At 40.5% G+C, this 21,468-nt stretch overlaps 1 protein-coding gene across 2 annotated transcripts; it reads right to left on the reverse strand.

Annotated features, from left to right (window-relative positions):
* Positions 1–1,768: 1,768 nt before the first annotated feature.
* On the reverse strand, positions 1,769–20,604 carry LOC139323578 (nuclear receptor coactivator 5-like). Of its 2 annotated transcripts, none has more exons than XM_070952984.1 (11): positions 20,464–20,604; positions 16,755–16,821; positions 14,002–14,034; positions 13,188–13,268; positions 12,466–12,551; positions 11,318–11,444; positions 7,794–7,993; positions 6,915–7,190; positions 5,671–5,877; positions 3,395–3,539; positions 1,769–2,102 (listed from the first exon to the last, which is right to left on the reverse strand). In XM_070952984.1, the coding sequence occupies exons 2-11, from the start codon at positions 16,811–16,813 to the stop codon at positions 2,063–2,065; spliced, it is 1,254 nt and encodes a 417-aa protein (XP_070809085.1). In that variant the 5' UTR covers positions 16,814–16,821; positions 20,464–20,604; the 3' UTR covers positions 1,769–2,062. The 2 variants fall into 2 exon arrangements, with proteins under 2 accessions (XP_070809085.1, XP_070809084.1); XM_070952983.1 differs by having other exon boundaries at positions 5,671–5,889.
* Positions 20,605–21,468: the final 864 nt, after the last annotated feature.

Genomic DNA, 21,468 nt, shown 5'->3' on the forward strand with positions numbered 1-21,468 from the left:
GAGGCACCCGTTTCAAAGTTATGGAACAGGCAGAAAATTCCAGAATAGGTACAGAAATTGTGATTCTGCTATGCTTGTATATGTGCAATTTTTAGATCTGCTTTTATGTGTGATTCTTTTAATCATGTTAATGGCTTTTGGGGTTTACTTTTAAATAGATTATCTCTAGCTTTGGGGCTGTCCTTTTGTCATTTTATGATTACCCCTCCTGTTAACAGGGGATGTTACTTTTAATGTTGGAAAAGCAATCGAGAAATATTTCACGGCATGCTGTAATTTAATATTTTTGTTAAAAAGTGCTTCAAGGTAAAGGTTCCCCTCGCATATATGTGATAGTCATTCCCAACTCTAGGGGGCGGTGCTCATCTGTTTCAAAGCCGAAGAGCCAGCGCTGTCCGAAGACGTCTCGGTGGTCATGTGGCTGGCATGACTCAACGCCAAAGGTGCACGGAACGCTGTTCCCTTCCCACCAAAGGTGGTCCCTATTTTTTGTACTTGCATTTTTTACCTGCTTTCGAACTGCTAGGTTGGCAGAAGCTGGGACAAGTAACAGGATCTCACCCCGTTACGCAGCACTAGGGATTCGAAGCGCTTCAAAGAAGACAGCAAAAAATAGTAACTTGGATAACTAAACTGATGCCCCAATCTGTTCAGGTAGTCCTCAACTTACAACAGTTCATTTAGCACAGGGGTGTCAAACTCAAGGCCTGGGGACTGGATCCAGCCTGTGGGGTCTTTAGATTTGGCCCGCAGGGCCGCCCCGGAAACAGCAAAGGATCGGCCTATGGTGCCTCTGCCAGTGAAAATGGAGCTTGGGAAGGCCATGCTCGGCCTGCCTGGGCTCAGTTTTCGGCCACAATGGCCTCCTGCAGCCCTCTGCCAGCGAAAATGGAGTTTGGGGAGGCCGCGTGCCAGCAAAAACAGAGCCTTGACGAGTGACATCGAGCTGGGCATGCCCACCCCTGGGCCCCCAGGTCAAACAGAACCTTGATGGGGCCCTCGAATTGAATCGAGTTTGACACCCCTGATTTAGTGGCTGTTCAAAGTTACACCTGCACAGATCGAAGTGATTTATGACCGTTTTTTAGACTTACGACCATTGCAGCATCCCCAGGGTCACACAATCAAAATTCAGACGATTGGCAACTGGCATGTTATTTATTTTTGCAGTGTCCCGGGGTCACGTGACCCCCTCTTGCGACCCTTTGACGACAACAGTCAATGGAAAAGCCAAGATCCATTTAATAACCGTGTTACTAACTTAACTGCAGAAAGGTCATAAAATGGGGCAAAATTCACTTAACCAATGTCTCCCTTAGCAACAGAAATTTTGGGCTCAATTATGGTCGTAAGTCGAAGACTACCTGTGATGTAAGGAAATAGTGGAATTTAGAACAACTTTGGGAAGTGCACCCTTACCTATAAATCTGCGTAAGAACCACTCCATCTTATTTAAGCACAACGGAAAGTGTAAAAATAAGTTATTGTTGTTCTCCTATACAACAATAAATCACTGAGATGATTTGGACTATTTAAATTGGGGCAGTTAGGAAGGATCCAAAAGGATATCGGCTTGATCTGAGAAGCAACTGACATCAAGGAACAAATTTGGAACATAATGTTATGTGCATAGGGCTTAATGTGCAATCTTGACCTTGTGTGTGTTGTGTAGTACTTAACGATGGCACAGTCAACAAAAAGCGTTACAACAGAGAGCTAAATAATCATTGTTACTTAAACGATGTGTGAATCAAAAAGAAGGGGGACCTGTGGAAATAAGTAATTTATTTTGAACAACATTGATTTTAGAGAAGAGGTCAACATTAGGGAATCTACAATATCCATTGTCTACAAACATCTATGTTGTGTTAAGTAAAAAAAAAAAAAAGTTGTTCTTAGGAATGTGTACAACAGAAAATAAGATGCATTTAATGTGGCCGGGAGTGGTAACATACATTTGTCAAACTCGGCTATATCTTAAAAGAGAAATGCTGCCATCTAGGACAATTCTTTATTTCATTCCTTATTAGTTCAGGCATCATCTCAAGTCGGGAACTTTGGCTTAAAGGCCCATGGACGACGGGTGGATGTTGGCCGAGCAGCTGTGAAAAAAAAAGAACAGCAAGATTGATACTTCTTCCCATTTTTAGCTCACAAGGTCCTCCAAGCAGGAGCTGGCTGGCTTTAGGGGGTGGTGCTCTTAAGCTTCTTTGAAAGGGCGCTCACCAAGAGACGAAAAGAAATATATATTATTTTGGCTTATTATTGCAGGATAAAACGACCCTTCATTTTCTGCATCTCTGTTCTTCCTCTAGCCCACAGAGCATCCTTATTTATTCATAATCCACCTTTTGTTATTTTTATAATCATTTTTCCCCAAAAATAAGATCGGGTCTTATATTAATTTTTGCTCCAAAAGACGCATTAGGGCTTATTTTCTGTTTAGGTCTTACCTGGGGTTTATTTTGGGGGTAGGACTTATATTACAAGCATCCTGAAAAATCATGCTAGGACTTATTTTTTGGTTGGGTCTTATTTTCGAGGAAACAGGATAATGCGAGGTGACGAACATATATTCTTCCTATTTTCCCTGTAACAACGTCCCTGTGAGGTAAATGGCACTGTGTGACTGACCCAGTCATCCAACCGGCTTTCCTACCTAAGGAAAGTGAGGACTAGAACTCACAGTCTCCTGGGGATTGGCCCAAAGCCACCCAGCCAGCTTTGCTTCCTAAGGTGGGACTAGAACTCACCATCTCCTGGTGATTGTCCCAAAGACACCCAAGCCAGCTTTCCTGCTGAATTCACAGTCTCATTTCAACTGGGGCAAGATGCAAAGATGGGAAGTTTATCGGCTAACCAGGCTCCTCCTATTAGCTACGCCACAATGGGATGTACCGTCTGAATCCAGCTTATACGTACTATTATTATTATTATTATAATCAGAGCTTATTGCTTAGCCTGATGGCGAGCCCAGGCATTAAGGCGGATTCAACCAATCTTGACGAAGTTCGGGTGTGAATCCAGCCACACAGTTGAAGACAGTCTCACCTGGGAAGTCTGCAGGGGAGGTGAGGAAAGACAACTAAAACTACTAGGAGTTGGATGAGTGAGGCATTCAAAAACACTGGCAGATGAGGGAGGTTTTAGAGGATGGTGGGTTTTTTTTTTTTTTATTTGCTAAGGGACAGCTACTTGGCATTCAGAAGCCTTCTTAGCCAAATGACGGACAGCGAAATGCAGCTGCAGCCTGCTGCCCCTTGTTGCTACGCAGCTCCAGACCGACAGGAATGGAGGAAACAGCCACTAATTGGGGGGACGGACAGACGGACAGCAATACTATCTTCTTTCAGACTTAGGCACGAAGCATCAGCCAGATTTGCCTGGCTCTCACCTGTAGGTAGGTGTGGGTAGCAGGCCAGGTCTGCTCCCGAGCAGTGGCCGCTTTGCGGGGAGATGTGGAGGAGTTAGGTGCATCGGTCTTTTGATGATCTTTGTGAGAAGAGGAGGAGGTTTCCCCTTCGGGCCAGCCGGCACTACTATGAAGGAAAAACAGAAAACAGGATTTTGATACAGTGGTACCTCAGTACTCTGTCAACTCTGTAGTTGGCTTGACCGACGCCATCTTTGAGGCTTCAGTGTTGCCACAACGGAGATGAGGGTTAGGGAGGGAGAAATAGAGATAGCTGGGGGTTTGCAGCCAAAACAAAACACTTTCCCCTGGGAACCAAGGACATTCCAGCAGGTGGCTGAAGAGAGGAGGAGGAGTGATGTTACCAAGCAGTTGGACAGCACCCTGATTGGATCACGTGACTGTTTGTTTGGGAAAAGAGGAAAACTTTTAATTAGGTGAAAACCACGGGAACCTTTAGTCGGTTTTCACCAGCCTGTGCCAAGACGATAGATCCAATGAAACTGTTTTTTGAAGACTACCTGCCTCGGAGTTCTGTTTTGTTATGGGTATATTACTTGGAACCCTGACATACTCATTGTTAACTTGTTCTACCTCAGTACTCATTGTTAACTGCTTCTGGGAGCTGCGATGAGTACCAAATGAATGTTTCCCATAAGGAATAATATAGTGAGCCACAAGGCAGCCGACATTGACAAGTTCTAGCTTGAGGACCAAGACAAAATGTGTGCATCGGAATTCCTTGAATACCAAATGCGACGCCTTGCAAAACAGCAGAGTACTAAGGTACCACTGTAGTTAGCAGTATCGACATACCAGATGCAGTGCAAACTTATATTCAAAAGGTAGGGTATATATGCTTTCTGAAAGGGGAAAAAACCAGAGTCCACCTGTTACACGGCAGGCAACTGGTTCTTTTGGATCCAGAGACAATAAAAGCAGACCGGCGAATAAAGGAATTGTAGCTTTATTATTAACTCAAGCAAACAAATTTAAAAGCCCAACACAGAAAGCACAGATACCAAGCAAGATGATACTCAAATCTCTTAACAAGCTGTCAGGAGCTCCTTAATAATAATAGTAAAGATAGCCCAAGGATGGTCAATTTCCACAGTACCCAGAGCTAGGATGTGTTTAGAAGCTGCCCACTGTCAGCAATAATACCAAGGTTTTTAGCAAAACTTTTGACCCCAGGACTTCGTGCTTATAGTCAGGAGACAGCAAGACCTGGCCTGGACTAGCTGGCACATGACTCTGGAATGGGAACCCAAAGTCTGAGATTCTCACAGATTGGCAACTATTTCAAGATTTCTTCCCGCCTTCTCCTTTATTTCTTTTATTTGTATCCCACTTTTTAAAAATTATTTTTACAAATAACACAAGGCGGCGAACATATCCAACATGCCTTCTTCCTCCTCCTCTCACCACAGCAACCACCCTGTGAGATAGATTGAGTGAGAACGAGTGACAGGCCCCAAAGTCACCCAGCTAGCTTTCATGCCTAAAAAGGGACTAGAACTCCCAGTCTCCTGCTTTCTAGCCCAGGTAGGTCTTAACCATTATTTAGCAAACAAAAGTGAGAAACAAGGAATTTTTTGCTCTACACATTTACATTTTTCTTAGTACAAAGGAGAATGGAGTGGAATAATTAGAATTAGAATAGAATCATGGAAGGGAAGAGAATAATAGAATAGCATAATAGAGTAGAGTAGAATCATGGAATGGAATAGAATAGTAAAATAGCAGAGTAGAGTAGTAGAGTCGTAGAGTAGAATCATAGAGTAGAGTAGAGTAGAGTAGAGTAGAGTAGAGTAGAGTAGAGTAGAGTAGAATAGAATAGAATAGAATAGAATAGAATAGAATAGAATAGAATAGAATAGAATAGAATAGAATAGAATAGCAGAGCAGAGCAGAGCAGAGCAGAATCATGGAATAGAATAGCAGAGCAGAGCAGAGCAGAGCAGAGTAGAACAGAACAGTTCTTTATTGGCCAAGTGCAATTGGAAACATAAGGAATTTGTCTCCGCTGCGTAAATTCTCAGCGTGCATACAAACAACAAAGTGAAAAATCATAAGGCATGAATAGGAGAAGGCAATAGGACAGCTGAGAAGGATAATAGTAATACAGCCCTACTACAAGGGTTAATATTCTTAGGATAAGGATATTTAACTGGATAAATCCAAATAGGTCACTAAACTCTTGAAACAAGAGTGGTTTTCCATGCAGCCACTACAATGTTGTATTTTGAAGGACCAACCTGGAGTGGGGAGAAGAGCCCCCAACGGTCTCTTGCCCAACAAAGCTGGCTTAGGCGAGGGCACAGCAGACTGCCCAAACACAGGAGTTCGACCAGGGGTTGGCAGAAGGGGTGGCGGCTTGCTCAGCGTCGGAGGGAGAGCGCTCCCGCTCGGCCTGGCGTTCGGATACTCGCCGTCTTCACCTGCGGCGGCTAAAGTGTTCGCTTCTGCAACAAAACCTGGATTAGGAGGACCCAAAGTTAGCAAGGAAACAAATCGCTTAGCCAGACGTGCCACTAGCCAAGAAGTCAGCCTGGCTGCTTATTTTAATGTCCTTCTTTTTTTCAGCCAGTCCATTTACGCAGGGATAATAAGGCTTAGGAAATTTTTAAGGATGTGAGGTGGGAAAAGTCATTTTTATAAGAGTCACGGAAGTGATTTGAAGTAGTAAATTGGTAGGGTTATTGGCTTTTATAATAGAAAGCAGTTAGGGAGGGTGTCTTTTTTTTTTCGCGAGTGTTACACAGGTTTTTTTTTCACTTGCTCTAATTATACTTCGTAACGGCCTTTCGCCATGTGAAATGTGACTTATCGGACAGCGGTACAGAGGCGAAGGGGGGGGGCGGTTACTCTTTTATTACGACAGCCGGATATCTGGATGGGGGGGGGGGTGACAAATTTGGGGCTCATTGGTAGGGTGCTTCGTAGTCTCCTAAAGTGGGGAAGAGGCTCTCCAATCTGAGCCACGGTAGAATGGACTATGTTTTTGCCCTTTTTATCATTAAGAGCCATATATCCCATGCACTCGGGACAAGGTGGCATTTCTCCCAACACCCCGCGAATAGGGATGACAAGTTCCCTACTCACCTGGAGGGGACTTTTATTTGAAAGCGCAAAGAAAGGACAAACGTTAAGGAATCTGGGATAAGGACGAGCTGGGGGACAGATGCAGACCACTTCGTGGAATCCATCTTAAGTAGACACCCCACTTCCTAGAGGGAGAGCCGTTACCCACAAATAACAGGTGATCAAGCTGCAGCCCCTTCTCGAGAAAGTCTCATTTTTAACCATGTTAAGAGTTCATGCACGAAGTGTGATCCTCCCACCCCCCGGTTCGAGGGAGGATGGGGCGTTTTCACACTGGGTATTTTCTTATTTGAAGGCCACCCCCCCCCCCCCAGAGGTTATTTTGAGATTGTGGGTGGGATTTAGAGGGTATTGTCGAGGAAGAAAGGAGGGTTGGGGGATGGGGGAAGATGAATACCTTCAAGCTTATTTCTCCTGGTCTTCAGGTAGTCACTTATTGAGTTCAATTCTTCCATATATAAATGCTTTCCCTCACTTAACAGAAAGAGGAGGTGTCTAATGCCTAGAGGCACATGGTAACTCTCATAAAGCTCCCGTTCTAGAAAGCCATCCGCCAAATCAGCTGCTTTGTGGGAAATCTCTGTGCGCTGCTGTTGTTCATGCTCAGCAAAAATTTCCTCAAACTCTTTAGCTATCAGAGCCAGGGCATCTTCCATGGGCATATTACGGTGGACTACAGAGAAGAGAGACACCTTGCTTTTTAAAAAGTCACATCCAGACAAAAAAAAAAAAAAAAGAAACAAAAAAAACCCCAAACACAAAACCGCCGCGTCCTTCCACCATTCAGACCGCGGAGCTAAAAGCTACCTCCGGACTCAAAAAAACGCCAAAACGTTTTAACTGAACGTGGTTATGCCCAAGATTCAACACAAACACGCCCGTTTCTATATGAAATGTCGTGGGTGACTCAACTCGGCGCTTGCTTTGTGTGTTGAATTAATTTTCCTAAGTGGGACTCGTTTTATAAAACCACCTCTGGAAAGAGGAATGGAGTTGAGGATGTGAGTGACATTGGAACGTTCTTTTTAAATGCAGGAAAAATGCCTACTAAAAACGGTCTGCTTTTCCGGAAGATAAATTTTGGATGAAGTACATTTTGCTAGGTGCAGTAGCGGTGTACGGCTATGAATTCTTAAATCAATTATTTTACTGCTCTTCGGCATATTCAATCATGTCTCAAAGAGGGTAGTTTTGATGTGTTTTAATATGAGGAGAAATGGATCTAGAGAGCGCGTTTTCTGAATAGGGACCAGTTCTTAAGGTAAGCTAAACTTACTTTTGATAGTCTGATGAAGCATGATTACGGTGCATGAGGAAAGTGTTACATTAGATGGTTCAACAAGAACGCAAAATGGAGAACCATCGTTTTTAACTTCCTGGAGGGCACGTGTAAGACCTGATTCAGAAGTAAGGTATATCATTTCCACCACAAGGCCATGATCCTGCAAACGATGGCCTATGGCTGTTGAATATTCCCTTGAAGGAAAAAACAAACAAACAAAAGAAAGAAAGAAAGGAAAAAAAAAAACAAAGAAGCAGGTTATTTTACAAGTAATTCAGAAAATATATTATTAGTGCCAGCGTCCTAGTAAGGGTCACTTTTTGTGCGCGGCAAGAAAGTTCACTGAAAATTTTCAGTGAGATAAGATTAACGGTGTGCTTTTCTGACAAGTCACCTGAAACAGAAGGGTCCTTACTTTATGAAATGTAGATTTCAGCAGTCATAAAACTTCCAGGTATACAGAGAAGAACCTCAAGGTGGGCCACACATTTCCCGACTGAAATGCTTACAGAAAAATTGAGGTTAAATTTGTAGCAAAAAAGGAGAGCTGATTGGGTCATACAGTGTCCTATGTTTTAGGATTTTAGACTTTGACCTCTGCAGACAGTGATGTTCATCAATAAGGTATCCTGCAGATAGGATTTTTCAGAGTTGTTCAATGTATGACTGAGAATTCTGGAGAGTGGCAGGCTGGAAAAACCAGGTCTCTACATCTACAATTATGTATTATAGGTACAGAGGTTTGGGGCTAAACTTCCTTGATGGGAAACACAAAATTTTCCCACAATATCAAACTGACAGGTGAAGCCCTTGTTTATATGAACTTCCACATAAATTAAGCTCATTTAATTGGACTGGATTGTAGCTACCTGGGCTTAACTCTCGCAAACACTTTGCAGTGATTGAATTGCGTAAGGATGTAGAATGTTTAAGTTGCTTCCATTTCAACAACAATTCCAAGGGAACCTCAGGTGTGTCTCCATGAGAAACTGCTTAGTATTTGTGAATATTTAGTTAACATATACAAATGAGATTTTTGGATATAAAGTGATCTTTAAAAGTGTGCACACGTGGAAATTATTTAATAATGGCATTTAGGCCTCTCAAAGAACAGCCCAACAGAACTCTGCTTTCTTTTCTCAGATTTGAAATAGTTTTAAAGTAAACAGATGCGAAGGAGCAAAGACTACACTGCAAAGCAATTTTTTTTAAAAATGAACAACTTATTTAGATTTTATAAATGCTTTACATGTACTGGCACTTTTATAGAATTGCTTAATTCAACCAGGCTTCTATTATGGGTCTTTCCATGTTCTTTCTGGACAGAAACTCAACTTTTTTGAGGCTGCAATTTTACTTTATGGAAAATTCCATAGGCATGGATGCCCAAATTTTCTAATTAGATCTAATTTATCTAATTAGATGAAACAACTTCAAGTAACTGGCAATTTTACCTATGCTTCATAGCCATTTTGTGTGCCATGTTTTAATAGGGCCTTTCTGGAATAAGAAAGGGTTTTTTTACCGTATTTTGCCAAACCCAAAGATTTATTCTCAAAACTTATTCTAGGATATGAGAATATTTTAAATAGCTGCATTACCATCTCATCCGAGGAGATGAACACATGAGACTAATTATGGACAAACATTTAGTGGTGAGGTTTATAGAACCAGAAAGAAAAAGGTGGCCAAAGATTTGGGACTACACGAAAAAGTTTAGCGTGAAATGAACAATCACCGTCTTCAGTTTATCTAGCACGCTTGCTGTGACAAGAGCAAACAGATGAAAAGACAGGATTTTTTAAAATTCCCACTTTGACTGGATGGGAAACTGGAAAAAGATGACGGAAATATTTTACCAGAAAAACAATGCAGGCTTCAGGTGTCATTTTGGCAATGTAGTATCAAGGAAAAATGTAAGCAGCCCTGTAAGTGGTTCTTACAACATTGCTAATGTCACAATATGACACAATCGTTGAGAGCGATTCGTCCAAATTACAGTGACAATTCATTTAGCAAAGACGTACAAGAGCGACACTCCAATAGAGACTGCTATTTACTACTGATAATGTGCTTGATGTGTGGGAGAAGTAGAGCACGGCTTTTAGGGAATGTTTGAGAATGCAAATTAAGAAATGCTGATTAAGGTAATACTGCAAGAATGAAAGCACGTGAAACTCCCAAAAGTTCGGGGTTAAGCAAAGTTGGAGGTAGCATGTTTGCTTTCAACTGACGTGTGTTTTTATATTGGAAAGTCTTCAAGGAAAAATAAAATTTCCTCAGAGCATTTTAGAGATTCTAAGGACTGTTGTGTGAAAATCTGCAAATTATGGGGGCCTTTTTTTTCCCAGGAACTGCGTAAGAGAAATAATAATCGTTATTTTAAGTATCAAGATGAAATGTTCAATACCGAACGCTGAATTTAATGACCCTCGGTGAATTTCATGGCATTCAAAATCAACTGAAAGGAACGGAGAGGTGATGCTGTGGCTAATTATTATAAATTCCCATAGTGCCAACATCAAAATTAAGCTTTTTCAATTGGCTTCATTTACTGATAGAGCTTAACACAAATTTTCACCTTAAAGAATGCTCACATTAAACCACTACCCACACTAATGTTGATATTCAAGTTATATCTGGGCAACGAAGAACAAGGGACTGCATTAAAATGTTTTTTTTTAAAAAAAACACCAAATGATAATCCATACATATGAGCAGTTAGAATATTTCATAGGCAAAAAGGAGAGGCGGATCTTGATTTAAATGGACATGGATGGCCGGGAAAATTCACAGGTGACTGTAAGTTACTATGAGAAATAATTACCATACCCCTTTTAAAGAGATCTCCCTATTAACTAAAACATACATGTAAGAATCAGTACTAACAACCATCTTACAAGAGCTACAACTACACTAATTAAGTCATAGTCCTACTATGCTCAAGTTACAAGGGACAGACGGAAATCAAAATATTTTACCATTTTAATAGTTTCCCATTCATGGGAAACAGGTGTCAAAAATGTAATATAGAGGGTCCAAAAGAGGGTGGGAATAATGGCGAGGTGAGCCTATTTCACTGCTATTTTTATTTATTTTTATTCAACTCTCTAGATCGGGGTAGGCAAACTTTACGACCACGGCTGGCTCAGGAATTCTGGGAGTTGAAGTCCACAGGTTGTAAAGGTACCATAACAGACCCGCCTATGCTCTAGAGACTTATTCTGGGACAGTTCTAATAACAGGCATTTATGAGAAATATGCGGTGGGGTAGAGGAACCTTTTCTCCATGCAAATGATGATGTTACATTTAGAGATATATTTCGGTTGCTCGGTCATGCAGTACAGACATCTACCGCCATCCTGGCTCTTTTGTCACTTCAGAAACAAAACAGGAAAATCTCTTAAAAAGAGTTAACCGTATTGCTAAAAGTGAAATTAAATGGGGAACTGTTTGCTCAAAGTTCAGTGAAGCATCAGTAACTGCATCTTTAAAAGAAAGAAAGAAAGAAACCTACGCTTGGTCTTTGCTGATGGAAACGATGACACAGTCCGAAGCTCTTTCTCTGTTGTATTCCTTCTCTATCTGCTGGTAAAACTGCATGTACAATTTATCGCGATGAGCATCCTTGGTGTGGCTGTCATCTAAACATATAAGCAGATAATCAGATTGAGAATGGAAGGGATAGATAGGTAGGTAGGTAGGTATAGAGATATAGAGATAGATAGAGAGAGAGAGAGAGAGAGAGAGAGAGAGAAGATATATGGATGGATGGATGGATGGATAGAGAGAATAAGAGAATGTCCTTTTTGGCCAGATATGTGCATCTATCATGGCAGGTGGAGAGAAGGTGGGCACACCTGGTTTTTTTAAAATTGGTCTGGGGGAGGCAGAAACCTCCAAGACTGTCATAATTTCTCACTATTTTGAGATGGGAAACGTACAAAAACCTCTGCAGAAGCTCTAAATGGGCTGAACTCCAATTGATTAGCAATAGGGTAGGGTAGGGTAGGGTAGGGTAGGGTAGGGTAGACAGATTAAAGCAGCAGCGAGGTTTAATACACAGGTTCTTTCTTCAGTTAGATATGGTAAATTCAGTATCTGGGCAGGATTCGGAACTGGATTATAGGTGTTTTGGCTGTAGTAGCAAAAACTGTTTCCCACATTGATTTTAAAAAAAAATGTTCTGTAAAGAGCCAGCTTTAAGTGTCTTTGTTCTCAATGAAAAGACCAATAGAAGGGACTATATGTTTTTTCCCAAACGCCATCCCTCTGCTAAACAAATAATTCCCTCAACACTGTCAAACTATTCACTAAGTCTGCATTACTATTACTCATCGTTCCTATCACCTATCTCCTCCCACTTATGACTGTATGACTGTAACCTTGTTGCTGGTATCCTTAAGCTTTATATTGACTGTTTCCCTATGACTATCATTAAGTGTTGTACCTTATGATTCTTGACAAATGTATCTTTTCTTTTATGTACTCCAAGAGCGTATGCACCAAGACAAATTCCTTGTGTGTCCAATCACACTTGGCCAATAAAGAATTCTATAAAGTTCTATAATGAACCCAATGGGACTGAAATGCAAAACTGAAACGAAAGGAATTTGGAGGAGCAAGCACATTCTTACCGCAGCTTTAATTTCAAGTAACGCTTACCTTTCTGAAGGTACTGGTGTCTCTCGTAATTATCTTCATTCTCTGTTGATGATGGATGATACTGCTGCCCAAAAAGTTCTTCAAAGCTTTGAGCCAAAAACAGACAGGAACTAGTTATCTCCCTCTTAAACAAAATATCACAACCCTCAAGTTGAACAAATGCTAAGTGTCGGTTTTGGAAGCCATATTTTTTTTCTTTTAGCTTCCTCTGACTGCCACATATTTTAGCCTGGGAAATTGGGATGGTTTTGTTTTTGTTTTTGGGGTTGGAGTGGTGGAAGGATAGCCATAACAACATTCCTTGCTCTGGGAGTCAAGGACATTTGCCTGCGCCTGGATTGGAGTGACTGGGGATTGTTTCCAGTTAAGCCTGAAGGATGGATTGGACCTTGTGATGGACATGTGGGTGTTGGGACAGGGACTTGAGTGGGAAAACCACTCAAAGCTTTCAGATTCGGGTTTTCCCAGATGTGCCCACATGACATCTCTAATAAAATGGAACTTTGAGGAATCTATTGCCTTGGAATTTTATTTCGCTGGGGGTGTTTTTTGGAACCCTGAAACTAAGAACACTGGTTTACATCAAGGAAGGCGTGGGACTGCATTGTTTTCAAGAGTACGGAATAAATTAATAATTATTTGATGCCATTCGTTATTTGCTCCATGCCGTTACTTCAGGTTATAACCAAAGTGAGCATGGAAGGGAAAAAGAGCCTTCTCACCTGTTACCATCCTCGTGATCCTTCGGATAACCTTCTGGAGGAGAGTAAGAACTCTTCTGAATGGATTTGTAAGGATTGATGCTGGAAGGAGCAAGGAATGCGTGTTAAGGATTGCCAAAAGGATTTGAGCATGAATAAACCTTTGGGCTACATCATGGCAAGACAGCCATTTTGGGGGGATTTGGAATCCACATTTTAGACCCTGCAGAATAAGATCTGAAATATCTATTATCTGGTGAAACATTGATGGGAGACATCGGAAACAGCTTTTGTTTTTAATTGTTGTTAAATCAGAATTAACAAAGATCTCAAAAATTAAACAACTCCCCCCCCCACCCCACCCATTCCAATTTAAAGCAAATCCCTAGAGAACTGGGCAACATGACAGCATCCAACATCACTGCATGGAAGAACTCTTTTGTTATTACAGGCCATGGTAATAGAAGACATATGGCAAATGGGGGACAAGGGCATGGCGTGAAGTGGTGTATATATTACAAGGAAAACATCTATCTCTATCTATCTATCTATCTATCTATCTATCTATCTATCTATCTATCTATCTAATCCATCCATCCATCCATCCATCCATCCATCCATCCATCCATCCATCCATCCATCCATCTCTTCTGTGTCTGTCTGTATCCATCCATCCATCTCTTCTATCTGTATCCCTCCATTCATCCATTCATCTCTTCTGTCTGCCTGTATCCATCCATCCACCCACCCACCCACCCCTACCACCCAAGAACCTTTTATCATGCTGATAATCTGGCTTTCAATCAACCGTAGAAATGTTAACGTAATTACTTACTCCAGAAGTCGAGGAATCCACCCCGGTCTCTGCCTAGACTCAAAAAGAAAAACCAATTAATTTACATTAAAGTTAAAAGTAGTCTATGCCATTGTTAAAAATACTGATTTTTTTTCTGAATGTGGACTGTATCTTAAAAAGGCTGAAGACAGAATGATCTTGGGCATTGTGAGATACACCCATAAGTTCTCACGCTGTCAGTTGATAGACCAACTACCATTTCTGAGTGGTCTTTACGGGCAGACCCAGGCAGAACACAGAGCAATGTCTCAAATGGGAGGTGGCCAAGGCATCGATGACCATGAGCAAGATCTCCCGATCAAGAAACAAGCACAATTGATGTACACGTAACTGCGCAAGGACCAATCGAGTGCTCCTTTGTTGGAGGTCAGTTGCTAGTGAGATGTTTTGGGGTTGCTGACTTTGCCATTTGTTGTTCTTTTCTTAGCCAGTGGCTAGTTATATTCTTCTTTGTTTTGGTTACACTGTTTTTTTATATTGTTTTGATTGACAGTGAACCATCCAAAGCCATTTGGAGTTTGGTGACATCAGATCAAACAAAAAAATAACACGCTATACTTGCAGAGGGTTAAGAAAGGGCTTTTCTAACTGTGTTACAGCATTAAAAGAAAAACATAAATAAGCTGGAGTGATGATGAAAATTGCAGTGTGGTTTAATTCCTTTAAACCAAACACTGAGCAGTATTTTTAAAATCTCAAAGTCGTACAACAGATAATGAAGGTTTTTGTTCTGCCAAATTTTCCCTCCTTTCAGATCAGCTAAACAATCTAATTATTCTAAAGCTTAAGCTGCTGGCTTTGGACCCACCGAGATATGGAGAGAAACCAATTAAAACAAAACACACACAAAAAACCCTCAAACTAGCTGGCAGATGTAGAGTCTGGAAAGATCTGTCAAGGAGCAAAGGCAGCATAAGGATAACAGCTGCCTGGTCTTGCCTCATTTACTGTTAACTATTTCTTAGGCGCAGATAAAAACTGAATTCGGTTACACTGATTAACTATGAATACGAGATGCAGCACATTAAACCCTTGAGCAAAATCTGAAGTGTGTAATGCCAACAAAGATGCAAGCACGAAACCCAAGATTGGGTTTATTACAGCCAGACACTTTTGTGGACCTAAGTACAGTTAACAGTTTCAATTCTTTACCATAAAAAAAAAAATCATTTGTTATACAGGTAGTCTTCAACTTATGACCACAATGGAACCCAAAATTTATGTTGCTAAGTGAGAAATAATTTTGCCCCATTTGATGATTTCTCTTGCCGCATTTGTTAAGCGAATCACTGCAGTTGTTAAATTAGTAACCCGCTTGTTAAGCGAATCTGGTTTCCTCATTGACTTTGCTTGTCAGGTCGTAAAAGTGGATCGTATGTCTCTGGGACCCTGCTGCAACAGTCGTAAATGTGAGTCAACTGTCAAATATCTAAATGTAAATCACGAGACCATGGGAATGCTGCATCGGTCATAAATGTGAAAAATGTCACTTTTTTTCCAGTACCATTGTAACTTCAAATGGTCACTAAGTGAACTGTTGTAAGTTGAGGACTACCAGTAATTGGGGTAGAAACATTCTAGATCTGACATTGTAGAGAACCTGTAGATTAACTGGTAGCACCCTCAAACAACCAGAAGATAAGATGATTTGTGTTATTTATTGCATTTATATCTCACCTGTTCTATAAAAGCTCAAGGCAACTTCTAGAAAGTCTCCTCTAACTTTATCTCAAATACAATTCTTTTGAGAACTCTTGAATTGAGTGTCACTGGTTTAAAATCAACCAGTCCGTGCCATCGTTTCTGCAGTGTTTTGTTGCTAAAGGTTTTGTTATTGGTAAGCAACAGAACAGATACTGAAGCTTAAATACTGTGGCCACCAAATGAGAAGATTCATTAGAAAAGACTTTTGATTTTAGGAAAGATTGAAGGCAAAAGGAGAAGGGGACTGCAGAGGATGAGATGGTTAGTGTCACTGACACAATGAATATGAATTTGGACAAACTCCAGGAGATACTGGAGAATGGGGGGGTGGGGGGGTGCTGGCTGGTGTGCCATAATCCTTAAGGTCATGAAGAGTGGGACACAATTTAGGGACTGAACAACACAGCAACACAATTCTTTGATAACTCTTGATTCAGCTGAACAGGAATCCGGATTGAAAAGCAGAAGTGTAAGCCAATTGTTGGTACCAAATTAGAAATACCAGCTTGCTTGGGAACAGCAAACCCAGAATAATTTGTTGAGATTGGCAGCCATACAAATTGAATGAATAAATAAGCAGGCAAGCAAACAAGCAAACTAAGAGGATAGGTTTAGATGTGATGCATAATTTCGTTTCTTGAAAAACAAAGAACAAATATGTAACACATAAGCACACAGACAGTTTATATGTTAGGCAGGATTAGCTGAGAATTTGGGCGTGCCATTATCCGCAAATGTAGCCACTAACCATACTAAAGGAGGAAACCAGGATACAATGCAAATTTAAAATGCTAAATTTCACACAGAATTTTCAATGATTTAGTCAAATTATATCTTATATTACTAAATGCAAGGATCCAAGTATTTAGTTTGTATCCATCAAGTATAGGTTGCAATTTTTAAATGAAGAGTTAGTTAAGAGCTAATCTTCTGAACTGAAATTTATATATTGTAGTTTCTTTGGGGGGAGGGAGAGAGATTTAAAAAAAAAAACAGAGGAAAAAGGACGTGGATCATTGTGTTTTTACCTTTTTTCAGGATCGGGTGTTTGCGCTTGATCTGTGGTTACTTTGGGCCATGAAGACATTTTAGTTTCTAAATTAGAAAAAGAAAATCTTATTTAAAATAAAAACAGTTTGAAAATACTTCCAGAAGAAAATTTACATCTGAAAACATTCAGAGAAATAAGCCAGTTACGTTTCCCCCCCCCAAACTACTAATGCATTATTTAAAAAATGAAAGTTAAAAAGTGGAAAACGTTTGAGTCCCTTAAAAATGTTGCTTTGCTTCATGAAATTAACATGTTCGCTGGATACAAATACTTCAAACACTTCCCCTTAATTGCCCTTACGTTGTTATGGTAGAATGCCAAACAGCAACAGAGTATGGGGTTAAATGGACTAGTCCATAATTAACATTTTTTACAAGAAAAGATTTCCCACAGGACAGATAAGAAATCTGGTGCCTTCTATATATTTTACACTACCATTTCTACAATTCTTTTTCTGGGTCATAAAGTCTAAAACAACTGGGGGACATCAGGTAGAATTCTCCATTTCTGTTCTGCCACTTTTTTGTTTTTGTACCAGGTTATTAATTTTTGAGGGCATAATTATAAGGCTGATGTGACAGGTAAATTATATTTTTGCATTTCCCTTATGGTGTATTCCTAGCTTGATATATTTGGAAAGGTTGTTTGCTCTGCTCAGAAGCCATCATATCCCTTGTGCTAAATATTCTTGGCGTTACTGTAAACCCCAAAATAGATGAATGTGCAGCAAACTTAACTTTCTTCCACCTCAGTGAATCTAGAGCGCAGATAAAGGACACCCTCCACTTTCCATCAGATCAGGAACATCACAAACTGAATGTGTTTCGCTAGAGAATTTTGCCTCAACCACATATATAATTATAGACTGCCTGTTCAACATAATTATATATAGTAGTGGAAAAGATACAATGAAATGTAAATAAAGATGACATGGTGAGAACATTTTGGATGTTTTGCAAAAACACACGAGTTGTCAGACACGTAATTCTACACGTGAAGATTCAATTAAATTGATTTATTGCTAAAAGCCTTTATAGACAAGGATGTTCTCAGCTTCTCAACACTTGACTCTTTTCAAGCTGCTTAGAGCATTCCTTTCCCTACAATAACCATATAATACAACCCCATCAAATATAGCAAGAAAGGCAGATTACAATGAAAATGAGGATGGGAAATCGCTACTCCTCTAGCTGAGTTTCTATCAATTTATCCTTTTCCATGGAATGAGAACCTATAGCAATGCAGATTGCATCTTGAGGGATCCTGGGTGCTCTCTGAACTTGATTGTCTTCTTGCAGACATCTCATTACCCAAACTAGGTAACATCATCAGTGCTAGTAAGGAGTGGGGTTTGCTTTCAATTTATATTCTGGTGGCTTGCCCTGTCAGTGTTGGTTGAAGTGGTCTTAGAGGTTCTTTGGTTGAGCTGTGTCCTGTTGGCTTGTTTGGCAATTCCTTGATGGGAGTATTGTTTACTTCAATTGTTGGTCTGATGTTAATCTTGGAGTTAATCTATGCTCCTATCACCCATCTCCTCCCACTTATGACTGTATGACTGTAACCTTGTTGCTGCTATCCTTAAGATTTATACTGTTTCCTAATATGATTTGATTGCTTATTTGTTCCCTATGACTATCATTAAGCGTTGTACCTTATGATTCTTGATGAATGTATCTTTTCTTTTATGTACACCGAGAGCGTGTGCACCAAGACAAGTTCCTTGTGTGTCCAATCACACTTGGCCAATAAAGAATTCTGTTCTGTTCTAGTCTCATCTGGGTGCTGATTGTTTCCCCCACCAGCAATTAGCACCCAGAGGAACATAAATTAACTCCAAGGTAACATCAGACCAACAACTGAAGTAAACAATATCTGATAAATTAAGAAATACAAGAAAAAAAATTAAGCAAATACATTAATTTTCTCTCATTAATGGTAAACAAAGTAAAAGAATACAAAGTTACATCTTTACAATTTATCAGTGTATATCTTAAAGATTAAAATTTGAGTTCTTTGTCCAGGATGCCTCTCTGTTGTTGCATTTATATGTAGCCTAGCTAACTCTCCCTCTCCCTCCCTCCCTCTATATATGTATATATGATGTGTATGCACTCTCCATACAGTTTGAATATTGTATTTATTGAGTGTGTGTGTGTATCAAAAGTGTATACACACATAACACACATACAGATATGCTATCTACATACATATGTATATACCTACACCCTAACATGTAAATACATATAAATATTAATCACTGTCCATCTTGGAACACATAGCAGAAAGAGGAAGCTTGAGAGAGAAAGAGAGAGATGCACACATACAGACACACGTATACAGCAAATGTTATATATATACATACACACATTCAGTAACTACAGCATACAAAGTGGAGAACTCAGACACGATTGACACATAAACACACGCACACACATTCTTTTTTTCAATATTCCTATATGTAAACACACATGGTTGTTTTATATTCCTATAAACACACACACATACATTCTTTTATATATCCCTATACATAAATACGTTCTTTTTATATATCCCTATACATAAACACAAACACGTTTTTTATATATCCCTATATGTACACAGACACACACTTTTTATATATTCCTATACACATTCTCTTTTGTATATATATATATCCCTATAAACACATATATACACACATTCTATACGTAAGCACACAGACACAAATTATATTTATATATTGCTATAAACACACACATTCTCTTTTGTATATATATCCCTATACGTAAACACACACACACACGTTCTTTTTATATATCCCTATAAACACACTAACACATTGTTTTATATATCCCTATGCATAAACACGCACGTTCTTTTTTAAAATCTCTTTCCATATAAACACACACACAAATTCTTTTTTATATATTCCTATAAACACACACACATTCTCTTTTGTGTGTGTGTGTGTGTATATATATATATATCCCTATACATAAAGACACACACACGTTCTTTTTATATATTCGTATAAACACACACACATTCTTTTATATATTCCTACACATAAACACATACAAACACATTCGGTTTTATATATATCCCTATACGTAAGCACACACACATACATTATTTTTATATATTGGTATAAACCCACACACACATTCTCTTTTGTATATATATATCCTTATACATGAACACACACAAACACATTCTCTTGTTTTATATATCCCTATGCATAAACACGCAGGTTCTTTTTTAAAATCTCTCTTTCCATATAAACACACACACAAATTCTTTTTTATATATCCCTATTAACACACACACATTCTCTTTTATATATATATATATATATATATATATATATATATATATATATATATATATATATACACACCCTATACGTAAACACACACACACACATTCTTTTTATATATCCCTATAAACACACACACATTCTCTTTTGTGTACATATATATCCCTATACGTAAACACACAAATTCGGTCACTAAGCCCTTCTTTCTATTCTAGGCCGACTCCCTTGGCGAGGCCTGTTTCCTCTTCCCCCCATCCGCAGCCAGCTCGCGCTCTCCAGCCAACCGCCCCCCCCCCACTCCGGCCTTCCCTCCCAGGCGCTCCTACCTGCCCAGAGCCCACCCACCCCTTCCTCCCTTCGGGACCCCGGCCGCCCCTTCCTCGCCGCTCACCCGCTCGGGCTGCCCAGGCGCCCCTCCGCCCCGCGAGACAGGCCGGCCTCCTCGCTCTCCTCACGGAGCGGTTGCGACCCTGAGGAAGGGGCGGGCGGAGGGCGGGCGGTAAAGGGGGCAGCCGGTCCCGCCCACTGGGGCTCCTCCTCTTCCGGGGAGCGGCGAGTCCCGCCCCCTTGCCCCCTACTCCCACCCCCACCACGCCCAGCGGCCTAGCGAGGCCTAGCAGGCCCGGCGCGGTTTCCAAGGCAACGGCGGCTGGCTTTTGCCGAGGCGATAGGGATGTCGGGAATTGTAGTTCGTCTTCTCCAACCTAGCTTCTTCCCTGGGAGGGGAATGACGTCACGTGGAGCCGAGAGGAATTAGGCAGCCGATGGGGTCGTGCGTTGGGGGGGGGGGCGGGGACTGCAAAATAAATAAATAAATAAATAAATAAATAAATAAATAAATAAATAAATAAATAAATAAATAAATAAATAAATAAATAAATAAATAAATAAATAAATAAAAGCAAGCCCTGGGAAATTCTTAAAATTGGCAAGTTAGAAAAGTGTTAAAAGTATATTAAAGCATGTTGGGGGGGGATGGGGGGGTGTCAAGAGGCTGACTCTGTAAACCGCTTAGAGAGGGCTGGAAAAGCACCATGAAGCGGTATATAAGTCTTAAGGGTTTATTGCTATTGCTATTATTAACCACCCTAGGAGCCTTTGGGGATATAGAGGACGTTCATCCTTCGTTCACTCGTGTTTCAACAGGGTAGTCTTAATACATTTATGGCAGCCCGATCTCTGCACATCAGAAAAAAGATGTGGAAGGAAGGAAGGAAGGAAGGGGGGAGGGAGATGGAAAGAGGGGAGGGAGGAAGGAGGGAGGGAGGAAGAAGGAAGGAAGGAAGGAGGGAGGGAGATGGAAAGAGGGGAGGGAGGAAGGAAGGAGGGAGGAGGAAGGAAGGAAGGAAGGGGGGAGGGAGATGGAAAAAGGGGAGGGAGGAAGGATGGAGGGAGG

The sequence above is a fragment of the Pituophis catenifer genome, unplaced genomic scaffold (assembly GCF_029215685.1).
Source record: "Pituophis catenifer annectens isolate HBS135680 unplaced genomic scaffold, rPitCat1.0.hap2 SCAF_13, whole genome shotgun sequence".
Classification (NCBI taxonomy): domain Eukaryota; kingdom Metazoa; phylum Chordata; class Lepidosauria; order Squamata; family Colubridae; genus Pituophis; species Pituophis catenifer.

Coding starts and splice junctions, on each gene's coding strand:
- LOC139323578 (XM_070952983.1), bottom strand. CDS start 16,813: ATGTCTTCATGGCCCAAAGTAACCACAGATCAAGCGCAAACACCCGAT. Junction 7,994..11,317: donor TCCATCAGCAAAGACCAAGC/GTAGGTTTCTTT, acceptor TTTTCCTTCAAG/GGAATATTCAACAGCCATAG. Junction 3,540..5,670: donor GGCTCTTCTCCCCACTCCAG/GTTGGTCCTTCA, acceptor TTTCCTTCATAG/TAGTGCCGGCTGGCCCGAAG.